At 38.3% G+C, this 24,618-nt stretch overlaps 1 protein-coding gene across 17 annotated transcripts in view; it reads right to left on the bottom strand.

Moving 5' to 3' along the window:
* TLE4 (TLE family member 4, transcriptional corepressor) overlaps positions 1-24,618 on the bottom strand; it is a 150,476-nt gene that overhangs the window by 96,722 nt on the left and 29,136 nt on the right. For 7 of the 17 annotated variants that reach the window (XM_053575846.1, XM_053575853.1, XM_053575870.1 and 4 more), the window contains exons 5-6: positions 14,999-15,061; positions 31-105 (exon numbers count right to left, since the gene is read on the bottom strand). The exons of 1 other annotated variant lie outside the window; for it this stretch is intronic. In XM_053575846.1, coding sequence (XP_053431821.1) covers positions 31-105; positions 14,999-15,061 — 138 coding nt within the window. The remainder of the gene's footprint in view (positions 1-30; positions 106-14,998; positions 15,062-24,618) is intronic. 9 more of the 17 variants (XM_053575912.1, XM_053575922.1, XM_053575959.1 and 6 more) reach the window with 2 other exon arrangements.

Genomic DNA, 24,618 nt, shown 5'->3' with positions numbered 1-24,618 from the left:
GATCAAAGCTAAAATGGAAAGGCCACGTACCCCAATGATGGCGTTCAGTTCTGCCATGGTCACCTGCTTGGCCCGTTCCACAGCCTGCACCACTTGTTGCTGGTGCTATAAATGAAGATCAGAAACAGAATACAATTATTTGTTTTCTACTCAATTAAGAACAGCTTTTCCTAACATGTCCTCTAACTTCAATTACATGCAAAACAGTATTTGGTGTGGTCTCCAGATTTCCAAATGCAAGCCCCAATTAGGGCTGGGGAATCTGAGGCCTGTAGCCTTATAGGTCCTTAAGTGCAACCTTTAGATGGAATCGAAATTTTACATAACAAATCCTTTTATTAAGAGAGATGCAGGAGAGAAAGATGAAGAGTTTCTTGCCTCCTTTGTGCTTAAAAATGAACAATCTTGACATCAGAAAGCCGAAAGTTCCCCACCCCTGGGCTGAGAAAGCCCATGAAGGATGCTTCCATACAACAGCTTAAATTTCACTTTCTGGTCAGGAGTACACTTTGACCAAAGATCTTCCACTAACACTAACAAACCAAACACAACTCATCCCACCTGCTTTCTTTGTATCTACCACCCCCTTTTCTCTTTGCCATGTACATAAAAGAGTTTTTTGAAATTATTTCTTGAAAGTTCTTATTTTTAAATTTTCTCCTGATATTTGGGAAAGGAGCCAGAGACCTTGAAAGGACATAAAGAACTCAAGGTTTATGTTTGTTCTAGAAATGTGCAAAGTATTCATGTTTTAATTCCTTTTTCTTTTTTTTTTTTCCTGAGACAGTTTCACTGTGTCACCCTCAGTAGAGTGCCATGGCCATGGCATCACAGCTAACAGCAACCTCAAACTCTTGGGCTTAAGCTATTCTCTTGTCTCAGTCTCCCAAGTAGCTGGGACTACAGGCACCCTCACAATGCCTGGCTATTTTTTGTTGTTGTTGTTGTTGTAGCTGTCACTGTTGTTTAGCAGGCCCAGGCTGGGTTCAAACCCATCAGCCCTGATGTATGTGGCCAGCGCCCTAATCACTGAACTACGGGTGTAGTTCATGTTTTAATTCTTGTCATCAAGGGCTGCATATTTAAGAGATCAAAAATGTACAGCTCAAGGTTAAGGAGATCAGGTATTTCTTTTAAATGCAATAATAGGAAAACTAAAACCTACAAGTTCTTTTTCTTTAGAAAAACTAGGATAAATAATATAGAAAAATCCCTCCATCCACAGTGCAGTTCTAAGAAGACTGAGCTCTGATGTTAGTAATTTGTGTAATATTGGAAAACTTAAGTAGCACAAAAGTCTCTGCATGGCAGTACTCTCTTACATCTGGACATACACAAGTGCACGAACAAGTGCCCCTCAAAATATAACTATTATTCTCAACTAAACACACTTGAGCACTCTAATTTATAGACCTTAAATGTGGTTTAAAATAGGTCTCTTTAATGGCTTCCTTCAACGAGGTTTAGTGAATGAAGAACCAAGGGGACTGTACTATGAACAAGCACTCCTCTGTGGCTGAAGAGTCTTATTTGGTGATAGATCTCAGTTGAGAAAGTTAGCTAACTTTCTTCATTTATTTGAAGTAAACTTAAAGCTGAATTATCATACTGCTTAATACATACAAAGAGCTAACAGTTAAATGTGGAACTTCCCTTTAACCACCTAGTCATCATTCCAAAACTGTCAAATATATAGCTACTAAGATTAACTAGGGTGACCACTATTTCCATCTCTGAGGTGTGTAGGGGTACTGGGGAGGTGATGTGGGAAACGAACAGCTTTAAATTAGCTATCTACAATGTGATATTTTCACATTTGGTTTTCTAATAGAAGTGTGTATTTTGTGCCTATGATAAACAGGAAAGAAAAACGTTAATAGATTACTGCATTTAAAAGTTTTTAACAGAATTTGAGCATTAAACTATATACTTTGAAATTTATTTTTTTCAAAATAGGTATAAGAAACAATCCCAAATTCTATTTCTAGATCTCTCCATCCATCCTCTTATTCCTTAATAAAATACTTGCCAGAGTGAAAAAAATGCATTTCTCTCTTGCTCTGAATACAGTAAAAATCCTAAGAGATTGTGAAATACTAGTAGGAATAGAGAGACATAGTCAATAAAATAGCCAGTAATAGTAACTTTAGCTTTCCCTAAAGCTAGCCTGACCATGTAAAATGTTTACTGAGCATTTACTATGTGAGAAACACAGAGCTCATGTGTAGATTTAAGAACAACCTGAATCTCAGTAAACCTAGTAAAAGAATAGCAATACTTGGAAAACAGAGAAAAAGATAACATGTAGGACTCTAGGATTTATTTCATACTCAAAATGAGATTATGGGCAGAAATTTTTATGAGATTTTCCACGTTTTACTTTCCAATACTCAAGAATGGCTGCTCAAAATTTCTAAAAAATTGCTAAAAAAGGACCACATGCGCCACATGCAGTCACATCCAACATGCACATCATTCATTCACACATGCATTCATTCAACAAGTATTTAAATTCTTACTCTGCCATTTCTCCAATATTACTGAAATATTACCTACTTTATATTAAGTATTCAAAGAGCAGTTGTTCAAAGAGATAGAGACACAGAAAATACATCTACTCAGGGCCTTTCTACCATGAAGACTATTCAACACTCACTTCATAAACTAGATTCCAATTGCTAAAATGGGCAAATATGCCTTAGGCTACAGGGATATCTTTCCAGCTTGGCATTAAAATCAAGTGTAATTTTTTTCTTTTTTGAGAAAACCAGAAACACCTACCAGTGAGCCATAACTCTGACATCAGATGAAGAAACTCTTGCTAAAAAGCTAAAATGACAATGGAAGTCACAATTCAGCTTCTTCTTTTTGATGGCAATGGCCCCGGGCTAATATAACATCTGATCTTTACCTGCAGATCAGAATTCCACTTCCCTATTTCTGCTTACAACCCATGAATCATTTGCTGTTTAAGGACCTTTTGAACAGAAGCTCCCTAAGGCAAACAACACCTCCTCCCCTGCATGCTCTAAAAGCACCAGAAACACCCTAACCTTGCTCACTCAGTCACACAGTAATACTGACACCACAGAGCAGGTAAGGTGTGAAAATTAAGACAGGAAGAACGGGCAAAAGATCACAAGAGAAAAATGAACACTCAAGCAAGAAGCCCAAAGTACTCTCATAAACTGACCCAGGAGACCTCTTTTTTCCATTTTTAGATTTTAACAAATAAGCTGACTCAAAAATATAGCAAGTTTTTCACATCTTGTTAGAACTACGAGTGCTTTCCCACTATGTCTGCCTTCTGTTCCCCTTCCCTATGGGTGCTCTCTTCCCACTCCACCCACATCTTATTTCCTTTCCCACTTCCTGCTTATCCTCTGCCACTGTACCAGGAGTGGTGGCCACCACTGAGGCCCAGCCCATCTGGGGAAGGCAATAGTGCACATGCCCTTCTGACTCTACTTAGGCTCCAAACTCAGATACAGTACCCTGTTCGAATGATCCACAAGCACCAAACAAAAATGCCACTAATGTCATATTAATATGCCAGATAAAGAATAAAGGGAGAGAAGTGAATTTAAAAGAGACCAAAAAAAAAAAAAAAAAAAAATTAAAAAATAAAACCAAATTCCACCCCCCCAAATTGTGGTGATGTTGCACAACTCTTAAATTTATTGAAAAGTCATTGAACTGTACTCTTAAAATGAGTGTATTTTATGGTATTTAAGTTATACCTTAATAAAAATGACTTTTTAAAAATACCATGATTTCAGGAATGCAAGCGTGGTTGGGGAAAAAAGTCAGTAAAATGAAATTCTGTACATTAAATCACCCGCCTACCTACTTTCATCATCATCAAGTTATTTTTGGCATTTATTCAGGAAAAGTATTGAAAACACTTTTTTCTACAAGAGATTAAAACAATATAAGCTCATGGTAAGTCAAACAAAGCCTGCTGAGAAACAGACCTTAGTAAATCACTAATGTGTAGAGTGTTTAATATACATTTCTCAGAAGGGATTGTGATGACAATATCTGCCATGCCAATACTTTAGGGCAAGGCAACAGATGCAGCACTTCCAATAAAAACAGTAATAAGAAACAATATTAAAACTTAGAATTTTTTTTAAATATTCCCCTTATTGATGGGGTAGTGAAGTAGTAAGTAGCAAAGGTATGTATATGAAATGAACTGGGATTCCTATGATGAACATTAATTAACATTCCCAACATGTGGAGACACCAAGTAAGATATATGGCTCTGACTTCTCACAGACATAAAGTATATCTAACAACAAAGGAAGATAGGACATAAAATACCGGGAGAGGTTTTGGGAGGAAATCACCAGCACATTTCCTGGGGTATCAGGGAAGTTTTTGGGTTTTGAATTCATTCCCGCAAACATTTATTAAGCACCTACTGTGCACTGTAGGAGACAGGCACTGAGATTAGAGCAAGGAACCATAGACCCTGATCTCACAGAGTTTAAGAAAAACAGTGTTCTACATAATTACAACTGGATGATAATTTCCATTAGAAAATTATAGGATGTTTTGCTATCAGGAAAATACCAGAATCTAATCTTGGGGCTGAGAGAATATTCTTTAAGGAAAATGACCTGACAACTGAGATCTGAAGGATCTGTAGGAGTTCTGTGGATGACGAATGAGAAGAAAAGAATTCCAGGCAGAGGAAAGAGACTGAATAAGTTCCCTGAAGGAGAAAGATATTGCCTCTATAAAAGAGGAGAAAAGATGTCTATGTGGCTAAGAGTAGAGCAGATAGGGTACACATCAGAGACAGGCAGGGTAGAATTTTGTAGGATCTTCCTGAGCATGGGAAGACATGCCAGCAAAAATCTTCTTTTTTTTCTCTTGCTCTGTTGCTAGGGCTAGAGTACAGTGGTGTTATCGTAACTACAGCATCCTAAAACTCCTGGGACTGAAGTGATCCTATTGCCTCAGCCTCCTGAGTAGCTGGGATTACAGGCATACAATACTATGCCATGCTAATTTTTCTATTTTTCGTAGAGATGAAGTATTCGCTATGTTGCTCGGGCTAGTCTCGAACTTTTAGCCTCATGCGATCCTCCTGCCTTGGCCTTCCAAAGTGCTAGAATTACAGGCATGAGCCACCATACTGGGCCTTTACTCTTTACTCTTTAAAGTAGAGGTCGTATTCATAAAGGCAAATACTTGAACACACATGAGTATGGCAGTGGGTATACTCTGGAAAAGCATGTATTAGCAGGTAATGAAAGCTGGCAAGGCAGAAAGAGGCCAAACAGTGAAGGGCTTTGCATGACATGCAAAAATTGGACTTCATCCTGGTAGGAAATCAGGCATTATTAAAAATTTTTGAGCAGCTGAGCACTATCAGTCCTGCATTTCAGTAACATGGTTCTAGGAACAATAAGAAGTTGGATGGCAGAGAAGAAAACCATATTGAAGGAATAACAGAAGGCTAAATATTCTAGGGTGAAAGATATTTTAGACTGAACTTGGACCAAACACCCATCCACTAATAGGAACCAACAGCCATATGTACATAAAAAGTCACTTAGAAACACTATGAACTAGAAAGTGCCTGTAGACACCCAGATGCCAGTCGTACCCCAAGCATTGTTAACTACCAACAAATAAAAAGACTCTTCATATTTCCATATGCATCAGATTTCTAAATGCTGTCTGGGGTGAGAAGATCAAGATGGTAGAAGTACGGTAGCAACCACAGGCCAAGGGTCACTACTCTATCCAATGGATGAAATCTCCCCTCTCACACCCTCATCAGTCAGTCTGCTTGATCACCTCCTGAGAAAAGGGAACTCACTACCTCATAGACAAACCTTTTTCTATTTTGGGACAATGAGCCATAACAGTAAGTTAAAATCTACCTCCCTAAAACTTCTTCCCACTAGATCCAGTTTTGTCTCTGAATTTTCCTCTACAGATTGAGAATTTCAACTGAAGTATTTGAAAATAGCATAAGGTGTGTTTTCAATTTTCTCTCTTTCAAGTTGAACACCCTCAGGTCACTCAACACTTTCTCTGTGTCACTGGCTCTAGGCCACTCATCCTTCCAACTACTGTCCTGGTTGTGGTTGTGCACCTTATGTCCGGAACACAATATTCCTTGTCAAATTCAAGTTAAATTGTCACTCCACTTCTGGTAAGTCAGGCTAAAATCGTACTACAACTTTTTCAGCATCTCTATGGAGTTTATTGGCAAAAATCAACTTTAAATTTACCCCAATACCTGTCAGTCAGCCTTTCCTAAACAGTATTCTAAAGACATGTTAGTCCCATAAGAAATTAAGTATTAACTAAAAAGCAAACACAAACAATAGATGAAAACCCCACAGTTTTAATGAAGCAAACTACAGGACTTCTCAGAGTTGCAAAGCTTAAGGGGGTAAACATATATATACACGGCGGCCAAAACAATTTTAGCTGTATAACACGGGATTAAAGCACACTTTGGGAAATGCTGCCCAAGTTTTTCCTGCCATTTGACCTTACCTTCATTCTCATATGGGACAGAGCATCATTCACCGGTATGTCCAGCAAGATCTTAAAGCTCAGTGCTGCCCAACAGAACTCTGGCAATGGGGAACGTTCTACATCTGTGCTAATAATATGACAGCGACTAGCCACTTATGGGTAGATACTGAGTACCTGAAATGTGGCTAGAGTGACTCAGAAACTTAATTTTTAATTTTACTTTAGCTTTAATTTAAATCTACCCAGCCTCTACTGTATTGCACAATGCAGCTCTATACAATCAAAATACTTTAAGGCTTAGCTCCAGTAATAACCTAATCACTACCTAACTGAAAGTCAAAGAAATGAGTCAGTTCCTCAAACACACATTAATTTTTTTTTTTTTTTTTTTTTTTTTGGCCAGGGCTGGGTTTGAACCCGCCACCTCCGGCATATGGGACTGGTGCCCTACTCCTTGAGCCACAGGCGTAGCCCGTCACACATTAATTTTTTAAGACATATACAGACAAGTATTGGCATTGGTGACTTTGGATGGAGGTCCAAGCTTAAACCCATAGAAAAAAGTTCTACCTACGGAGAATCATCTTTCACTTCCTCAGGTCAAACAGGCCATGATGCTACCACATGGATCTGACCAAACAGCTAATTGTCACCAAAACACATGGTCACGTACAACAAGCTAACTAAGGATGATGGAACAGGATTATTCTCTCTGATGGTTTGTCCCATATTATGAGAAAAAAAAAAATTTTAAATGAAAAGTTACCCATGCCCATACCTAATGTGAAGATCAGAAAACTGGACCAAATCCTTTGAAGCCCCAATCCGTGTATATTATTCACTTCAGGACATTCTTTCAATATGCAAGTGTTTTCATAACACATTACAAAGACTGAAGAAACGGCCCCACTGGGAAGCAGATGTGCCCTGTGCAGGCTGCTGGCACTTAATGAATGCTGTGTGAAGATAGTCTTAGGAGCGCCACTACATGCTTATCAGGGGATCTCTGATTTCAGCCAGGCTCTCCTACATCAAACCATGTTACCACAAGCCACTGATTCCTTCCAAAGTTAATAAATGAGTAAACCTGGTGCCATTATTAGGTGATAATACTGCCACCAGTGCATATACCCACTGTATTTTGTTCATTTCTTCCCTCAGGCACAAAATTAAAGTGACTGATCACATTTTCCAACTTCTATTTCTTAATACATGCAAAATGTGGTAGAGAGCAATTCAGCACCACTGTAACCCAAGGTGCCCAAATAAACAGCATCTGAGATACACCCATGTTTCATAATAACATAGTACGGGGTGTGTGTGTGTGTGTGTTACTTTCTATCAGACTACAAGAACCAAATTCATGGCACCGAAAAAACAAATTTATTTATCACTTGATCATCACTAGCTATTCTAGCCTACTGGAATTGCAATTCAAATAAACTCGCATTATCACTATTATGTAATTATTTATTACTTTCTACCATTTCAATGCAATGTAGTATTTGTGCCAAAATGCTACTTGGTCCCAAATACTACTTGGTGTACCAACAAGGCAATAAGAATCAAGTTTTAGGTTTAAATTTACACCAGAAAGCCTTCAAGTCTGAACAGTCCCTTTTCTCTAGGTAAACATAATAATAAAAATAGAAGGCTTAAATTTTTCACCCCTAATTTCCCTTTGTACTCTAAAAATTCCAAAAATCAGAGAACTATTGTTAAATCTTATAAAAAGAATGATTTGAATTCTTATTTATTAAACGATTCTTTTCTTAAAATAAATAACTGATACAAGGAAAAAACAGCTCTCTTCACTTTTAAGTCTGGGCCCTATTAGTTGTAATCCACACGGTCATGGTGAGGACTAGCCTACAGGGCTATTCCCTCAGCCTCTATGCATCTCTGCTTCTGTTTTAAGTAATTGTGTTTTAAATAACTTCTTTAAGAAGAAAAAAGAAAAAAAGAAAAAAAAAACCTCTCCATGGAATTACAGGAGTGGGGGAGGAGGGGAACTTCCATTATCCTTGGCACTGAATGACTACAAACAAGTTGTTTCTGCTGACAAGGTTAACAATGAATGCCATTTCTCCAAAGGTAAAAATGACCATGGGTTTAATAAATGAGCATTAGGAAGCCCCTGGTCATTAAGGAACCATACTTCAGATCAAGTCTGAAGCTGCAAAACAATCAAGTTAAGCTAAGTTTTTAGAGATACAAAATGCCACAAAGCCAACAGTAACATACACATCTTCCATGATTTCATAGGGAGGGAGACTGTCAAAAATTTTGTCTCCAATTTGAGGACAATATATTCACAAGAGTATGTTTTAGATGTGAGATGAAACAAAGACCACTAACAAGAAAGGGATTTGCCTTAACTTTTCTAGCTTCAAGCAGAATCTTCTTTCCAGCAAATCTATATAATATGATAGGCCATACTTCATTCTTCAATTGAGAGAAGTCTTGAAGAATCTTTATGCTTTGTATTTTTTAATACGGGCATAACTATGATAACTCAAAATATAGACAGTCCACAGAGCCCATAACTATTCACGTGGGTTCCTTTCCATGCCCTGTGAATGTATGAATGATAAATAATTCCTGGTGGGTGACTTGTCTCCAAAATTTGGATGGTAAGGAAGAGGTTTCTATTAACAATAACTATACATTATTTTATATTTTATGTGAAAAATACAAGATGTGCTAGTTATATATAGTTGGAGCTAGAATCTGTCATGTAAAGCTACACAGTTGATAATAGTAGCCATTATTTATACCTTACGCATATAGCACCATGTCTGGATGCAATGCAGAGTTCATCCAGACATATGCTGCTAATTGTTCCCCAATTTCCCTTCTATTACATTAGCATAAGTTTTAGGGGCAAATAACGGTCACTAGGCTAAGACTACATTTCCATATCTCCTTTGCAGCTAGCTGTGGGCAGGTAACTAGGTGTTGGCCATAGTAAAGGAAGCAAAAATGTAAGCATCTTCTGCATCATGCCCTCAAAAGGAAAAGAACTTGTCCTCTCTTTTCTCCTTCTCACCAGCTGGAGCAGGACAAGATGGTGCTAGTGATAACGGGTATCAATGCAAAAGAAACCTTAATTGAGGATATTCTACAGTCACCAAATCAGCCACACATTTCTATATGCTGTTTTGTGAGAGAGAAACAAGTTTTTATCTTGATTAACCTACTGTTCCTTTAATCTCAGTTAAAGCAGCCAAATATTCAGCTAGGTCCTTTTATCATCACTAACTCTCATACTACAGCCCTGCAGGACAAGTATCCCATTATAAGGGTAAGGAAACTGCAGACCAAAAAGCTAAGTATTTTGCACAACGTTAGAAAGAAAGCAAATGGCTAAGCCAGGATTTGGTCCTGAGTCTGGCCAACCTCCAGCTCTTATCACATTGCCTATTGCCTAGCACTGCCTCTTCCAATGAGTTCTGTTCTTTGGTATTGGAACAACACGCTTTTGAAAAATGAGACTATACATTTTCATCTATAATGCAATAAAAGTTTCCCCTACTGACCTACAGCCTATTAAGAGTCTGAGGTTTTCAAAGGTCTCATGAACACCTTCTTGATTACCATAGAACACATACTATTTTAGAAATGAACTTTATAGGGAAATAAGAGTACAAGAAACTACAACTGTCCTCCAAAAGGTCCTCAACTTAGTGCCCAATATTTAACACAGAATCTAATAGGTTAAGATAAATACTGATTGGCTTGCCAAAAGAATAAAATATTCCCCTGCTTCTAAAAGATAAATGATGTGGAGCTAGATGGACACTGCTGGAAGCAGCCACCAAAGCTCCAAGTCTCAGCTATCTCCACAGGAAGACTGCTAGCCAGCCTCATCTGAAAAATTACCTTTAACTCTTCTCAGTTCCTACCAAGTCATTCCTCCCTAAATGTCTTAGGACTCAAAATAACAAAATACAATCCATTTACCTGCAAGTGTAATAGGAAAGAAAGGGGCAGGGAAAACAGTATTTACTGTGCTAACTGCTTTACATTTTAATACATATAGTACAGATTATAAAGATGAAGTTATTCTCTCCATTCCATAGGAACACCAAGGCGTGGAAAGAGCAACTTTCCCAACACAAAGCCAGTGAAGAAGCAGAGCAGATCCAATTCCAAATTAGCAGAAATGCTGCCCTTTATTGTCAGGGCATAATAGTGACACAAAGTTTCTTATCCACATTAAAATCTCCCTTATATAGGAATGTTCCTGGAAGTGGGGTGGGGATGGCTGTTATTGGGACACCAGAAGCAAAACAGAATTTACTGGCAACCTTCAGTGTTACTGAGAACCCATAAGGTCTAAGACTTTACAAGCTGTATCATACAGAAACTGCCGAGGTGGGGGGAGAGGGGAGCATGGGCAGGCAGATCCACTAAGATAGTTTATTAGATATACTTCAGAATCCAGAGTTTGGTTTTGTTTTTTCTTAAGACAAGGTATTGCTTTGCCAGCCTAGAGTACAATGTCATTGTCATAGCTCACTGCAACCTCCAACCCCTAGGCTCAAGTGATTATTCTGCTTCCACCTCTGTGGGAGCTGGAACAACAGGCCCATGCTACCATGCTCAGCTAATTTTTCTATTTTTTGTAGAGACCGGGTCTCACTCTTGCTCATGCTGATCTCAAACTCCCACCCTCAAGCCATCTTCCTGCCTCAATCTCCTAAAGTGCTCCAATTACAGCAGGATGAGCCACCACACCCAGCCTAGGTTCAGTATTAATTTAATACTTTTTTCCTTTCTAAGGACATTAGAGAATCAATTCACGTTCTTTGTTGTTGTTGTTGTTGTTGAGAAAGGGTCCCGCCCTATGCCCCTGAGCAGAGTGCAGTGGGCGTGGCAGCTCACCACAACCTCAGACTCGGGCTGCAGGCACCCCGCTGCCTCAGCCTCCGGAAGCCGCTGGGATTACAGGGGCTCGCTGGGGCGCCCGGCTGGGTTTTTCCATTTTTTTTCATGAGTCGAGGTCTCACTGTTGCTCAGGCGAGTCTCGAACTCCTGAGCTCAAGCGATTATCCCTCCTCAGCCTCCCACAGTGCTGGGATTACAGGAGTGAGCCACTGCGCCCGGCTAATTCACATTCTTTTAAAATAAAATCAGAAAAGAGAGGGAGGGCTGGTTCTATGCCCACCCAAGAAGAAACTGAGAGCTCCATTTCCACTGAAGGTGCTGAAGGTGTTCACTCTGTGCTAAGCTGCACTCCACGCTATTATTAACCTCATCATACAAATGAGGAAACTGAGGCTGAGAGAGGCAAACTACTGCTAAAGGTCACTCAGCTTAGAATAAGCATAATTTGTAACAGGGAGGCCAGGACTCAACCCAGATCCAACTGTCATCGTCCTGGCATCTCTTGTTTATGGAACTGCCAACTCAAGAGTTGATTATTTATAGTTCTTCCCCTGTAAATAAGACCCAAATTGGGAAAGAAAAGAACTTCCCACTTACTACCTTGATATTTGCCTTTTGAAGATGAAATTTGAGAGCATTAGAATATATATATCAGTCTTACCCATTCCTAAAAGTCCAAAAGTGAGTGAGACAAAAAGAGCAGGTCAGACGTAAGAGGATTTCATGAGGTTTCTCTAAATTCTGATATTAGGATCCTATGAAATTCTAAGAACCCTAAGAGATAGTTACTCACTTTTAATGACAAGTTCGCAATATTTTTGTAAAATGCCTAGGACTCTGAACGCAGTTGTGAGTGCAATGGCACATCATAAACATGTATATTAGCTGCAATTTTTAAAAAATGTTTTAGAAAAATAAGAAAATACTTTTTTCGTGATTTTTATATACAGACACACTTCAAGTATTTCTGAGCTACAATTATACAACTCATTTCTTAAAAAAGCAAAGTCTTCCAGTTAAAACTAAATTTAATTATCATTTTAGTATTTTATATACATGTTCTTCTTTTAAAGTTTAGATAATGTAGTAAACTAAACATAAGCAATGTTCAGCAAGTATATTAATCAAAACTAGGGGGCTAAATTAAAAAGAGATTTCACCTAAATGGGGGTAAATTTACCTCTGGTTCCTGTCAAACTCCAAAAAGCCTGACTTCAGACGTTCACAATCCCTCCAACCATACTGTCCTACAGCTTATGTACTAGTTTTCATGGAATATTTTTCTCTTTTCTACATAGAATCTTTTACTTTTTAAATAAAAGTATTTTTAAAATAAATTCTAATGCTGCAGCTGCCGTTTTGGCAGTAAGGCTATCACACAGAGAGCCAGTGTTAAAAGATCAGATTAAGAGCCTTCAGTTCTGGCACACAGTGATGCTCACAGCCATGCAAGAGTGATTTTCCATGCCTCTGAAGAGACAGGAAATAGAATTCGTCTTCCTCTAATAACCTGCTCTTTCCCCTCCCTCCAGATTATGGTCCATCTGGCCTCAGGGAAGAAGCAAGGAGTCTGATGCTCAGAGAATGCCCAGAATAGGAAACAAGGTGGGCAATGTTCAGATAAAACACCAGAGAGGCCCTGATTTGACGAGAGCAAACATGTTCGTGGCTCACACATTAAAAGATACACACACACACACACACACACACACCCCCCAAAGAAACCTGAAAAAGAGTAAGTTAAGCCCAAAGAAAAGATATATACATAATTAATACTGAGAGAACCATAACATAGTTCATTGCATATGAATCAAGGGTTTCGATCAAAACATCAGTGTAAGAGACATGAATAGTTAAGTGGTGAACAGTATGACACTCATCCTCCCAGCCTAAAGCAGAAAGGAGTTGCCAGTATCTGTCTGCCTGTGGCTTTCCTCTACAGGGTATATACAACTTCCTTAGCTAATTAATTCCAGCCCAGTCTTGCACAGCACCACTACTATTACATATCCTGTTCCTACTGGGTCTGCTCACACATACCACATAACTCATGTGGGAAAATGATTTATTGGCAAATCAGCATCTCACCAACGTCAAGACCTCCTTCCACTTCTTAACACAACCTACAGATCCCTCAGAAATGCCATGGGAAAAAGCTGCCCCAGAGAATATATACAAGGGTCTGTGCCTACAAAGGCCAACTCTGATACCACCCTAGAGATAACTCAAACTATTCCCTGCCACCTTAAGGGTATAATCCCCCAGCCTGCTTACAGCTCTGTGATTACACATTCTTCCCATTTTCCATCTCCATAACACAGGGCTGTTTAAAGTAATAAATACATACTGGTATGGATCAGCTGGTGTGGATCAGGTGAAGGGCAACCAAGCTTCCTAAAGAAATGCAAATTACACCCTATATACCCTTAGATTCACCAAGCCAACTAATCTAGTCACAAGTAAAACTTACTACATACTACTGAAGGGTACGTATGGTTTACTCCAATCTGACACTGCAGACCAAATAATAAGTTACATATACAATCTTCACATCTATAATACATATTCAAATACTGGCTTGGCTGTGTGCTAAATCAGCACATGCCCTTTGGTAGGCAGGTAAAGAGCTGCTCCTCCGAAAAGCAGTGACACAACACACTCAACAGAACTGAAAGGGTGAGAGGAAAGCCCCTCTGTGCCTTCTCAGTCCACAGAACAACACTATGGCTACAAGGCATGCAGATATTCCACTACCATCTTCCTTCATACAACTGATCATACAACTGAACAAATGAAAGATTCAGTAATGTATAAGCAAAACTTATCTTTTTCCAGTATTCTCCTCTAAACTTTTTACCTACCAAAAGCAAGCAAGCGGAATGGGGGGTAATTTCACCAAACACTAGAAATGCATCTCCTCATTCCCATCTGTGTGCATTACTGACAGTGCACACTTCACCTGGTGGTGAGCAAGAGAAAATCAGTGAGTTGCATACCAGGCCTCGGCAATGGGTAAAGGCCCCTGCCACCAAAGCCTAATTTTGAGAAAACTGACACTCAGAAAAATGAATTCACTGAATCCAATTTTGCATGTCTTTTCCCAAAAGCACAAGCAATATAAAGACTTAATCTATAATAATTAACTTTTTTAAAATGGCCAGTCAAAAGTTACATTAGTTTGTTTACTATGTAAGCTTGGCTATTTGATAGGTCTTCTGCCAACTCTCAATGCCTGGCACAAAAATATAGAATAAGCTCTTGTTTTCTTAGCAGTTTTTCAAGCTACTCTATTGGGTGCCATTATGACAAAGAAGCATAATTGTGAGCAACACTACATCATACAAAATATTCTAACAACTGAATTTTGCTTAGCCCGTTAGACAGTATTTCATTATATAAACATTTACATTATATTCCACAGAATGGTAATAAGTTATAGAAGTTGGAATGTTGGAGAAGTTGGAATGAACTGCTTGTTAGAAATGTAAAATACAAACACCAAGAGACTGACAATGCCAGAGAGTCAGCTCCACAATCTCTTTTCTGCAAAACTACTAAAATGGGTAACTTCTGGTCCAGTATCTGAAATCAACCACCTTACCTCTTGGGACAGGAAAGGAATGACTTGTGCACAGATAGCGTTCAGCCTCTTGACAATCTCTGCCTGCAAAAGAGAAAAGAAAACAAACAAACAAAAAGAATGGAAAGCAATAAAGAGAACAGTCAGCTGGTTACGGATTCCCAAAATATTAACAGGATGATATTAAAACACACTTTTTAATCTGGCTAGTGTATTTCCTAAGGAAGAGGGAAACTATCTCATCAGCAAGTCCATCAAAAAGAGGTAGTGAAAACAGTACCACATTAACAGCACAATTTATTAACCAACTTTCATCTTTAGAAGTTAACCTTCAAGCACCAGGGCAATCAAAAATATTAATTTTCATGACTGGAAATCAGTTTTCAAAAGCTTTGACCAGGACCCTTGTCCATTGCGATTTTGTTTTGCACAAAACCCTAAGTCTCCTAAGTCTTTCAAGAATTTAGATAAGTAAAAAATACATTCTCCCCTATAACCTAACTCCTTCAATTAATAACTCTGAATTTTTATATTTGTGGTCTTTGCATGGAAAACACTGGCACGGGAATTTTACACTCACATTCCCAACCACCTGAAATAACTGCACCCAACCAATCCAAATAATTTACCTAATTCAAATTCTTAAATATAAATTGTAGGGAAATCAGATGTTTTCTTTCACTGTAGAAGTTTCCAAATCTGTCCCATCGTATAGGGACGTATAGAAGTTGAGACATACTAAAATCTTACACTTAGCAGAAAACATTCTGTATGTATCTGGAGACTGTCCTGGGGAACTTATCTTTCTAGTGACAAAAGTCCCAACAATGTCAGATAACAATCTATTCTCTAATAATTTTTGGAAGTATACAAATTTAATACCAATAGGATGCTATAAGTTTTTAAAAAAGGAAAAAAGGAAAACCAACAATGTATATTTTCTTTAAAAAGCTACCCAGAGCTTTACCAATGTTCATCTTAATTTTTATTTTCAGATAGTACCTTGTATACTTTGCGATACGTAAACACTGTTTTGCATACACATACATAACAAAATAGCTCACATTTTAATGATCAGGTGAGAAGGAAAGGAAAGGTGAGAATGGGGAAAGGCAGAAAACATAAAAGCAATACTATGCTTGAAACAATCTTAAAATACATTCCATCCAGGGTCAGTTCTTCATTTTATGAGAAGACAAAAATGCTCTTTTTCTTGCTAAGTCATTACCAGAATGACAGTGACACTCTACTTGTGCAATCTAGACTTCCTTCTTTCATCAGCAACCCTCTTGACTTTGTAACTATGCAATCTTTTAAATGCCAGCACCTTAAAAACTTTGCCAGCCAAAAGAAAACACAAATTCACCATGAAGTTTAAAACCTAAGCTTTGTATTCCAGCCTACATTCCTAACAGGATGGACAAAAACCCAGTACCAATAAGCAGCAGTGAATAAGGACCCAACTGTGCTGACCTGATTTAATTTACTGCACTGGCCCCATGGAGCATTTAGCCATCCTTTAAGAATGCTTAAACCACCATGAAAAGCTGCAATGGGAATCACCAAACCACCTGGACGAACATACCACAGTGGTTATGGAGTGAAATTCCAGGGTGAGCTAGGAAAATAGAGTAGCATTCACTAAGCTGAAAGCACTGAGTCTGAAAGGCTTTTGGTTGTTAAGCTTTTTGCAGGGAGAGGTGGAGGGGGAGCGAATAAAAGATAATGAGACACTTTGGGGCAGACCAAACTGATGATTCTAATGCTTAGAACCATCTGCCAAGCATATTTTCCTCATTATGTTGTTTACATAAATAAAATAGTCCCTTGCTAGGAGGGTTGAAAAATGTGTGGGCACATAAGAAAACTGAGTTCTTTAGTTTGCCTACATAATCTAAGGCAATAAAAACTACTCTCAGGAAGTTATTCATCTGGCAAAATAAAAGACCAAAATTTTGAACCTCAGCTATTTTAAGTCTGACTATTAAGAAAGAAAAAAAAAAAAAACACTACATTTTCTTAAAACTAAATAAAAAAGAAAAACTTTTTTATTAACTCATGTACCTTAACACAAAAAAAAAAAAAAAAAAAAAAAAAAAAAAAAAAACAGAAAAAGGAGGGTAAGAATCTTTCAAACTTTTTCTTTAAAGGTCTTTTGTTTAAAAGACTTCTTAATTTCTTGAAGTTGTCATGCCAATGGATTTTCATGGTCAGGCTAATTGGCAGCAGGGGGGTAGGACATGTGTGTGATTTCATAAAATTAAGCAGGTCATTCCTCACTTTGAAAGCTAAAGTTGCCTCGGAAACACTGCTGCTTCCATGGTCATCTAATTTTGCCTCTTTTGTCCCACAGGACCCAGCTTTAGGGAGACATCATTTATTTACAGGCCTTTTCCCCTAGGCTCCAGCCATCAGCCAGTAACACTGTGGACACACACTCTTCCAATGGCCTATGTTTTGAAACTGAGTCTAATCTAATGGCGTGGGGCCCAAACTCCTTTTCCAGCACAGCCATTAAAGGATGTAGGTTATTGCTGTTGTCACCATTGATATTTGTCATTGTAATGTAATTAGGGTCCTAAAATGATGCATTACAGCCGTTGGCACAGCTTCTATTAAAATCTTTTCTTCTGCTCACTGAACTGCGACCTGCTTTCTGATGAATAACAGACAGACAGCTTTAGGGTAAGGAGCAGATTCATCAAAGAAGTATTTTTCAGCTTTGGGGAAAAAAGTGGGGGAAAAAAACAACCTAGGAGGAAAAGCACTAGGGGAGGAAAAGCCACAATACACATTAGAATTTCATCTGACCACTTGAAATTCTGATTGCATTTGATGAAACGTGCTTAGACAATATATTCCCAGTATACGAATCACATGGTTAATCAGAGCTCTAATCTGCTATCCATCAGCCTATGCCAGCACTGTAGCTTCCAATCAAATTTATAGGTGATGTGGGTCATGCATCCCTGAGCAAGTACATTCACAGATAGCCCATTTAAACAGGCAGCAATTCTGAAATATTGCTGTTAGGGTTACTAGATGTTATAATAGCATCCCATGCTTTATGGACACTGCTAACCTATTGCCTTTAGATACCTATGATATTCCAAAATAGCATGAATGGCCCCAATAAAAGGACAACTGTTCATGTCAAAATATAACACAAAGGTCACTTTGGCAGCCGTACTTTGTCAAATACATTAACACTTGTATTTGACACTTCTATTCCCCTTCCCACAGGATATTTAAAAAAAAAGATACACATATTATTTTTGTACCCTCAACTCACTACCATCCTATTTCCTCTCTCTATAATTTCCCATCTTTTACACTAGTCTCCAATAAAAATGATGACCATCCCTGCTACAAAAGAAACTCAGTTTGGACAAAATATCTTAGAAAAGGATAACTTAACAAATAAGATATTTTATGAAAATACTTTAGCTATGCACTCAATACCTGACACATGAATATCAACAAGCTAACTCTAAACTGGTGATGGACAGTAGACTACTAACATGACCAGTTAGTAAGAAAACAAACAAACAAAACACCAAGAAGAATCTTTCATCCCTGTTTTCTTCACACTTAACACTCAAGAATCACTGGAAAATTTATTAACCATCTCACATCATGGGAAGTCAATAATCATGCTTTGAAAAGGAGGCCCTAACTCAATCATTAGACTAAAAAGTAAATACTAAAGGACACAATATCAAATACATATCACTTATAATAAATTACACTAGTCACTCAAATAAGACAAAAAAAACTAGTTAAGCCCATACTTGAATTTAATTACATTCCCTTATGTAGATCTAATTTAATAAAAATCTAATTTTTATTTAGATTATTTCTGCTTATATGCTTTCCTTTAAAAACCCACAAATTTTATTATAACAATGTAATGAACTTGAGAGAAAGCTTTATTTTAGTAATCTAAGAGAAGTATCAAGAGTAATTGTTGGTTTAAAAAAGAGTTTGGGGAGGTTTTCAGACTCTCATCAAAATAGGAATATTACTACATATGTTTTGTTGGCATAAAACAGAATAAAACATTATTAGGAAACCATTTCAGCAGCCAACTTAAAAAAAGAGCAATTAGTTTCAGGAAAACATTCTTCAAGAATAACTTTTCACCATTAGTTTTCTACAGCAAATTTAGTTTCTATGCCAATTTATTTTAAAAAGATAAATCTATTTATTAAATGTTTGTCAATGGGTATATATTCACATATACCCATTTCATATAAACACTTTTAAAAAGTGACAAAAATGCCTGCTTATTTTGCCTGAAATTCGTTTTTAGAAAAAATACTTCTCTCTCACTTCATCACTGCAAAACCAAGACTATCATTTTTTTTTTTTTTTTTTTTTGTACAGACAGAGTCTCACTTTATGGCCCTCGGTAGAGTGCCGTGGCCTCACACAGCTCACAGCAACCTCCAAGTCCTGGGCTTAAGCGATTCTCTTGCCTCAGTCTCCCGAGTAGCTGGGACTACAGGCGCCCGCCACAACGCCCGGCTATTTTTTGGTTGCAGTTTGGCCGGGGCTGGGTTTGAACCCGCCACCCTCGGTATATGGGGCCGGCGCCTTACCAACTGAGCCACAGGCATTTTTAAATAAATTATCTTGATTTGCTCATTGATTTGTTCCAAATTTTTTAAATAAACTACAACTTCTGGAAGTGATCCCATCTGACCCTAGATTAAAGAACTAATGAGAAATTCTCTGACTTAATAAAAATCCAGACTGAATATGAAGAAAAATATCCAAGTAGTACTGTTTCTCTGAACTAACAACTTAGCTTTCATCCTGTTTTCAAAAATCAACTTTATAAAAGAGATAAAAATATATAATGGATAAAACTAATTTAAATTTCTTTGTAAAACCACAGTGGAACAAGAAGATGTAGAGGTTCGTACCAAAGGTATTGGCAGAATTGCTAGCAAGCTGGTAAACCAGATGCCTAAGTTCAGGTGCTTACTTTGTAAAAAATATTTACTACTGCCTAGAGTAAAACAATTATAAGAAGCAATTTAATAGGCCATCTATCAACTTCTTAAAGAACAGATTCAAGACTTATTTCAGATATCAAGACTTATTTCACAAAGCATTATAGCAAAAGCTCTGTGCATGTGCAGCACTTGTGGCTGAATGGGTAGGGCGCCGGCCCCACATACCAAGGGTGGCAGGTTCGAACCTGGCCCCAGCCAAACAGCAAAAAAAAAAATTAGCCGGGTATTCTGGCAGGCACCTGTAGCCCAGCTACTCAGGAGGCTGAGGCAAGAGAATTGCTTAAGCCCAGGAAATGGAGGTTGCTGTGAGCTGCGATGCCACAGTGCTCTACTGAGGGCATTTGCACAAAGGAATAAAAGAGATTATGGTCTTGACCAAGTTCTCATCAAGGATACCCATTTTCAGAAAAGCAACAAACAACCTTTTACATTGAGAGCTATGCTGTATTTTTGGTCTTTCTGCTTAGATTAGGCTAAAGCTTCCTTGCGTGATTACTTCTGGTATATCTATTTTTCATTAAATCTCTATTTACCTCACATTCCTCAGCATTTTTTCCCCTGCATCCTTCCAATTTTAGCATGGCCTTACCTGAAGGAGAGGAAACCATGAAAGGGATCCTTGAAGCAAGGGAATGGCCAGTCAGTGCAACAGTAAGAAGACACACAGCACCTCACCATCTTCTATAGGTATGGTTCATGGTGCCCCAAAACATTCATACTAGTAACATCAACACCATTAACAGATATAATGAGGAAGTTTGTTATAAGAATTATCAAAATGTTACACAGAGACATGAGATGATGATGTGCTATTGGGAAAATGTCTCAACACAGGTTTACCACAACCTTCAATTTGTAATAAAAACACAGGTATCTCTGAAGTACAATAAAGGAAAGGACAAAAATAGGGTATGCCTAAAGTTAGAGCACAGCAATGTATCAAGCATAAAGAAATATCCATCTGGAAAACCTGCTTATATCCTGATTTGGTTTATTTAACTTCCCATCACACATCTTTTCTGACATTTAGCACACCATGCTGTTCAAAAAAGAATAAATAATCACAGTGGGCAAGAAAAGGAAATGCAACTCATTCCAGACAATTCCTGACTGGTGAGTAAATGATTAAAGATTTCATTCTGAAACCTTAGCAGGATAGGTTATTACGATTATTGTAAAATGCGATAAAGAAGATGCAGCTCCACCTCCTTCCTGAGATTACTTACACCTGACCCACACAATGCTGATCACCTGACTCACTGAACCTTGATTAGACGGCACAGGAAGAGCACACTGCACAATCATGGGAAGAGTTCATGAAAAATCTCTTAAGAGTTCATGAGAAATCTTTACAATGGTATCTGTCCTGAGTAAACCAACTGATAATTTTAAAAGCCCAAGGAAAGGCCCTACTCATGCAACAGAGCTGGGCTCACAGGAAATAAAAGAGCAATTCCTAATAATTCAAGGTATAGTAGGTATCAGGAATTATAGATGCTACAGTATGTGCAGACCAGTTCATACTTATTTAGCCTGCTAAAAATTTACAGCAGTCAGAGCTGTAGCTCAGGACAGCTGTAGCATGAGGACACCTAAAGAGAACAAACCATTCAAATCCCTTCCAAACAAGGTCCAAGACATGCTACATCATCATTTGTTCCTTCATCTGTGGGCACTAGGCAATCTGACTTAGGACCCCACATATGGGTCATGATACACAATATGTCTTCCCTCCATCTTGACAAACTTATCTGAATACTCTCATAATAGGATGGTTCTAATAATAAGTAAAATTTTACTTCAAGTATTCTTTCCAGGTTTCTTTTTTTTCCTTTTTGGTCATTGGGGTTGTGCCCCCTACACAAAAATCTTCCACCATTCACTGAATCCTCACACAAATGTGATCCCTGAAAAGGGGTGGTGGGGTGGTGAAGGGAAGCTACCTGGATCAGGCTGGCTATGAAATTAGAAAGAAAAAATCATGTACCAGACTGAGAGCTCTCCATAATCATAAAAATAATTGCATTTTCCCTATAACTAGGCTCACTCCTACTTCTGCTTATTTTCTTCTTTTTTAATACCTTTAATAGACAGGTTGAGGAAATTATAAATAGAGGAAAGTATTGTCATCATTTGTGATCCTACATTTCTATTCACTTTTAAATTTTACTTTTAAATTTTCAAGTTTCTTTTAAAATTAAATTGTACAAGTAGTTTAAAATATTTAAACACATGCACCTTAGAAAAAGCCCAAACCATGAATGTATGTACCAGCTTTTGTCCATTCAACAAATATTTATTAAACATGTACTGTTAGGACAATTTGAGGTGCTGAATGGAGACACAAGGGTGAACAAGACTAGTAACTCCTTGACGTCTTGGAGCTCACATCACAAGGGTAGGGAGACAGAAGCAAACACACAACATATGAAGAAGAATTTCAGATAGTGAGAAGTGCTATGAAGAAGATGAAATGGAGGGTCTAAGCGAGAACTCTAAGGTGGAAATATCTGGCTTGGATGAGATGACCTGAGAAAAACAAATAAAAAAGTGATTTAAAAGTTGAGGTATAGCTGAAAATACCATCTCCCAGAACACCTTCTACACAAAAGTTTGCAGACATTATTAATAAGTATTATACACATAAAGGCGTCCCTGATCAGAGGACCTCACACACCTTGAAGAAAGTTAAACAGCCTTCCTTTCTGTTGGAACATCTCAGGACCTTTCATATATAGTGTTCCACATCTTTGGAAAGTAGCAAATTAAAGGCAATATTACTAAAACTTCTTTGACTACTGGACTTTTTCTCTTCAAAACTCTGAGTTGATATTCTGTGGTAAACACTGAGCCAGCCAGCTGATCAGGGGTTTCTAGCCACAGCTTCAGACCTTTCACAAACACCAACACCCAGGCCCACTAACTCACAATCGTCCAGGGGAGGACCCAGGTTTCACTATTTTATTTTAAAGGCCCCCAGATGATTCTAATGTGCAGGCAGGATTGAAAACCATTAAGCTAGAGCACAGGATGCACACAATAAAAAACAGTGGAAAATATGAACAGAAAGGGTTCACTGGAGTCAGACTGTGGAAGGTCTTTACTACCACACTAAGGAGGAGTTTGAACTTTAGTTGGAAGGTGGCAAGGACCTACCAAGGACAATTTCTAGGGAAGTGATGTTAAATACAAGACAAGTCAAGACACCATAATGCATTTCTGTCCTCCATCCCTTTCACTGATTTTATTTCAACGACTGTGGAAGTAAAGAACAGATTTATAACCACAAGACATACCACAAGAGGAAAGACGGAGGATGAAAGATAATTTCAGAATAGGAACAAAATGAATTCCCAAAGTGCCCTCAGACTTAGGAAATGCAATAAGACATTTTTCAGGTATTGGCTCTTAACTCTCAGCTAGAAACTGTGGCAGAAAGAGCAGTAAACGCAGAGTTGGCCTGAACTCTTGAGGTGTTTATAAGCTAGTAGGAGAGAAGACCAAATTTAGAAATTAACACAATAACAGACATCATGTGGCAAGTGCACTGGGTGGTACCCAGAGAAGCCCCAGAAAGGTAGGGGTGGGAGAGGAAACTCTGGCGTGAAGAGTCAGTAATATGTGTGCCATATTAATCTCACAATTATCAGTAATTGTCTACTACTCTGCCAGGTACTTCATCACAGCCTGAGAAAACATTAGGGTTAACAAGACAGATTTACAGAATTCATAATCAGGGAAAACAGACACTGAAACAAATATAGAATGCATGGTATTTTAAAATGCTTAGCAGAGGACTGTTTCCCTGAGTAACTGAGGGTGAAATGAGTCTGACAGACAGAGGAGAGGGGGTCAAGGTAAAAGGCTAGGCCATTCCAAAGCAGGTCAGTTTGCTGCACCAGCATGGACCATTCAGATTCAAAGAACAAAAAAGCAAAAGGGGCAGTGGTAGCACAAAAGGAGGCCAGAGAATAGATCCAGAAGAGCCTAGTGGACCAAGATGGTCTGCATCCAGGTTAGACCAGTCAGAAGACTACTGCATTACTCATTATAAATATGCTCCTATCATGATCACGATCACCACCCTCACACATTCACAGAGAGTTTACTCGGAACAGTTTTAAGAGAATTACACTCTTGTCCCCATTTTACGGATAAAGTCAAAGAAGAGTAAAGTGGTTAGATAGCTGGAGAGAAGTAAACAAAGGCAAGATTAACTGGGAGTAGATTCCAGAAGACCTCATGATTGACTACTAGGTGTGGTTAATGAATAAGAGGGAGGGGCAATAATCACTTGTTGCCCAGCAGGTTTCTGAGAAACTGGGTGGACAGTGCTGCCATTTCCTCTGCTAGGGGTTGCTGAGCAGGCTTGTGGAGGAGGATGTCATTTTAGGACCTGCTGAGTTTAAGTAACTAAGAGACATTCAGGGGAAATGAAGACATACCATACTCTCAGAAGAGAAGTCTGGATTGCAGAAAAAAATGAGATTCATCTATCTACTCAACAGTGTGAATGAGATTACCTAGGAAATGAACAGACAAGAGCCATGCTGGGAATAATGGTGAAATTGCCAAGAGTAGAGTAGGGCCCTGAATAATGACCAAACACCAAAAGTCAGA

This window comes from Nycticebus coucang, chromosome 2, assembly GCF_027406575.1.
Source record: "Nycticebus coucang isolate mNycCou1 chromosome 2, mNycCou1.pri, whole genome shotgun sequence".
NCBI classification, from domain to species: domain Eukaryota; kingdom Metazoa; phylum Chordata; class Mammalia; order Primates; family Lorisidae; genus Nycticebus; species Nycticebus coucang.
This window is presented reverse-complemented; position numbering and strand designations above follow the sequence as displayed.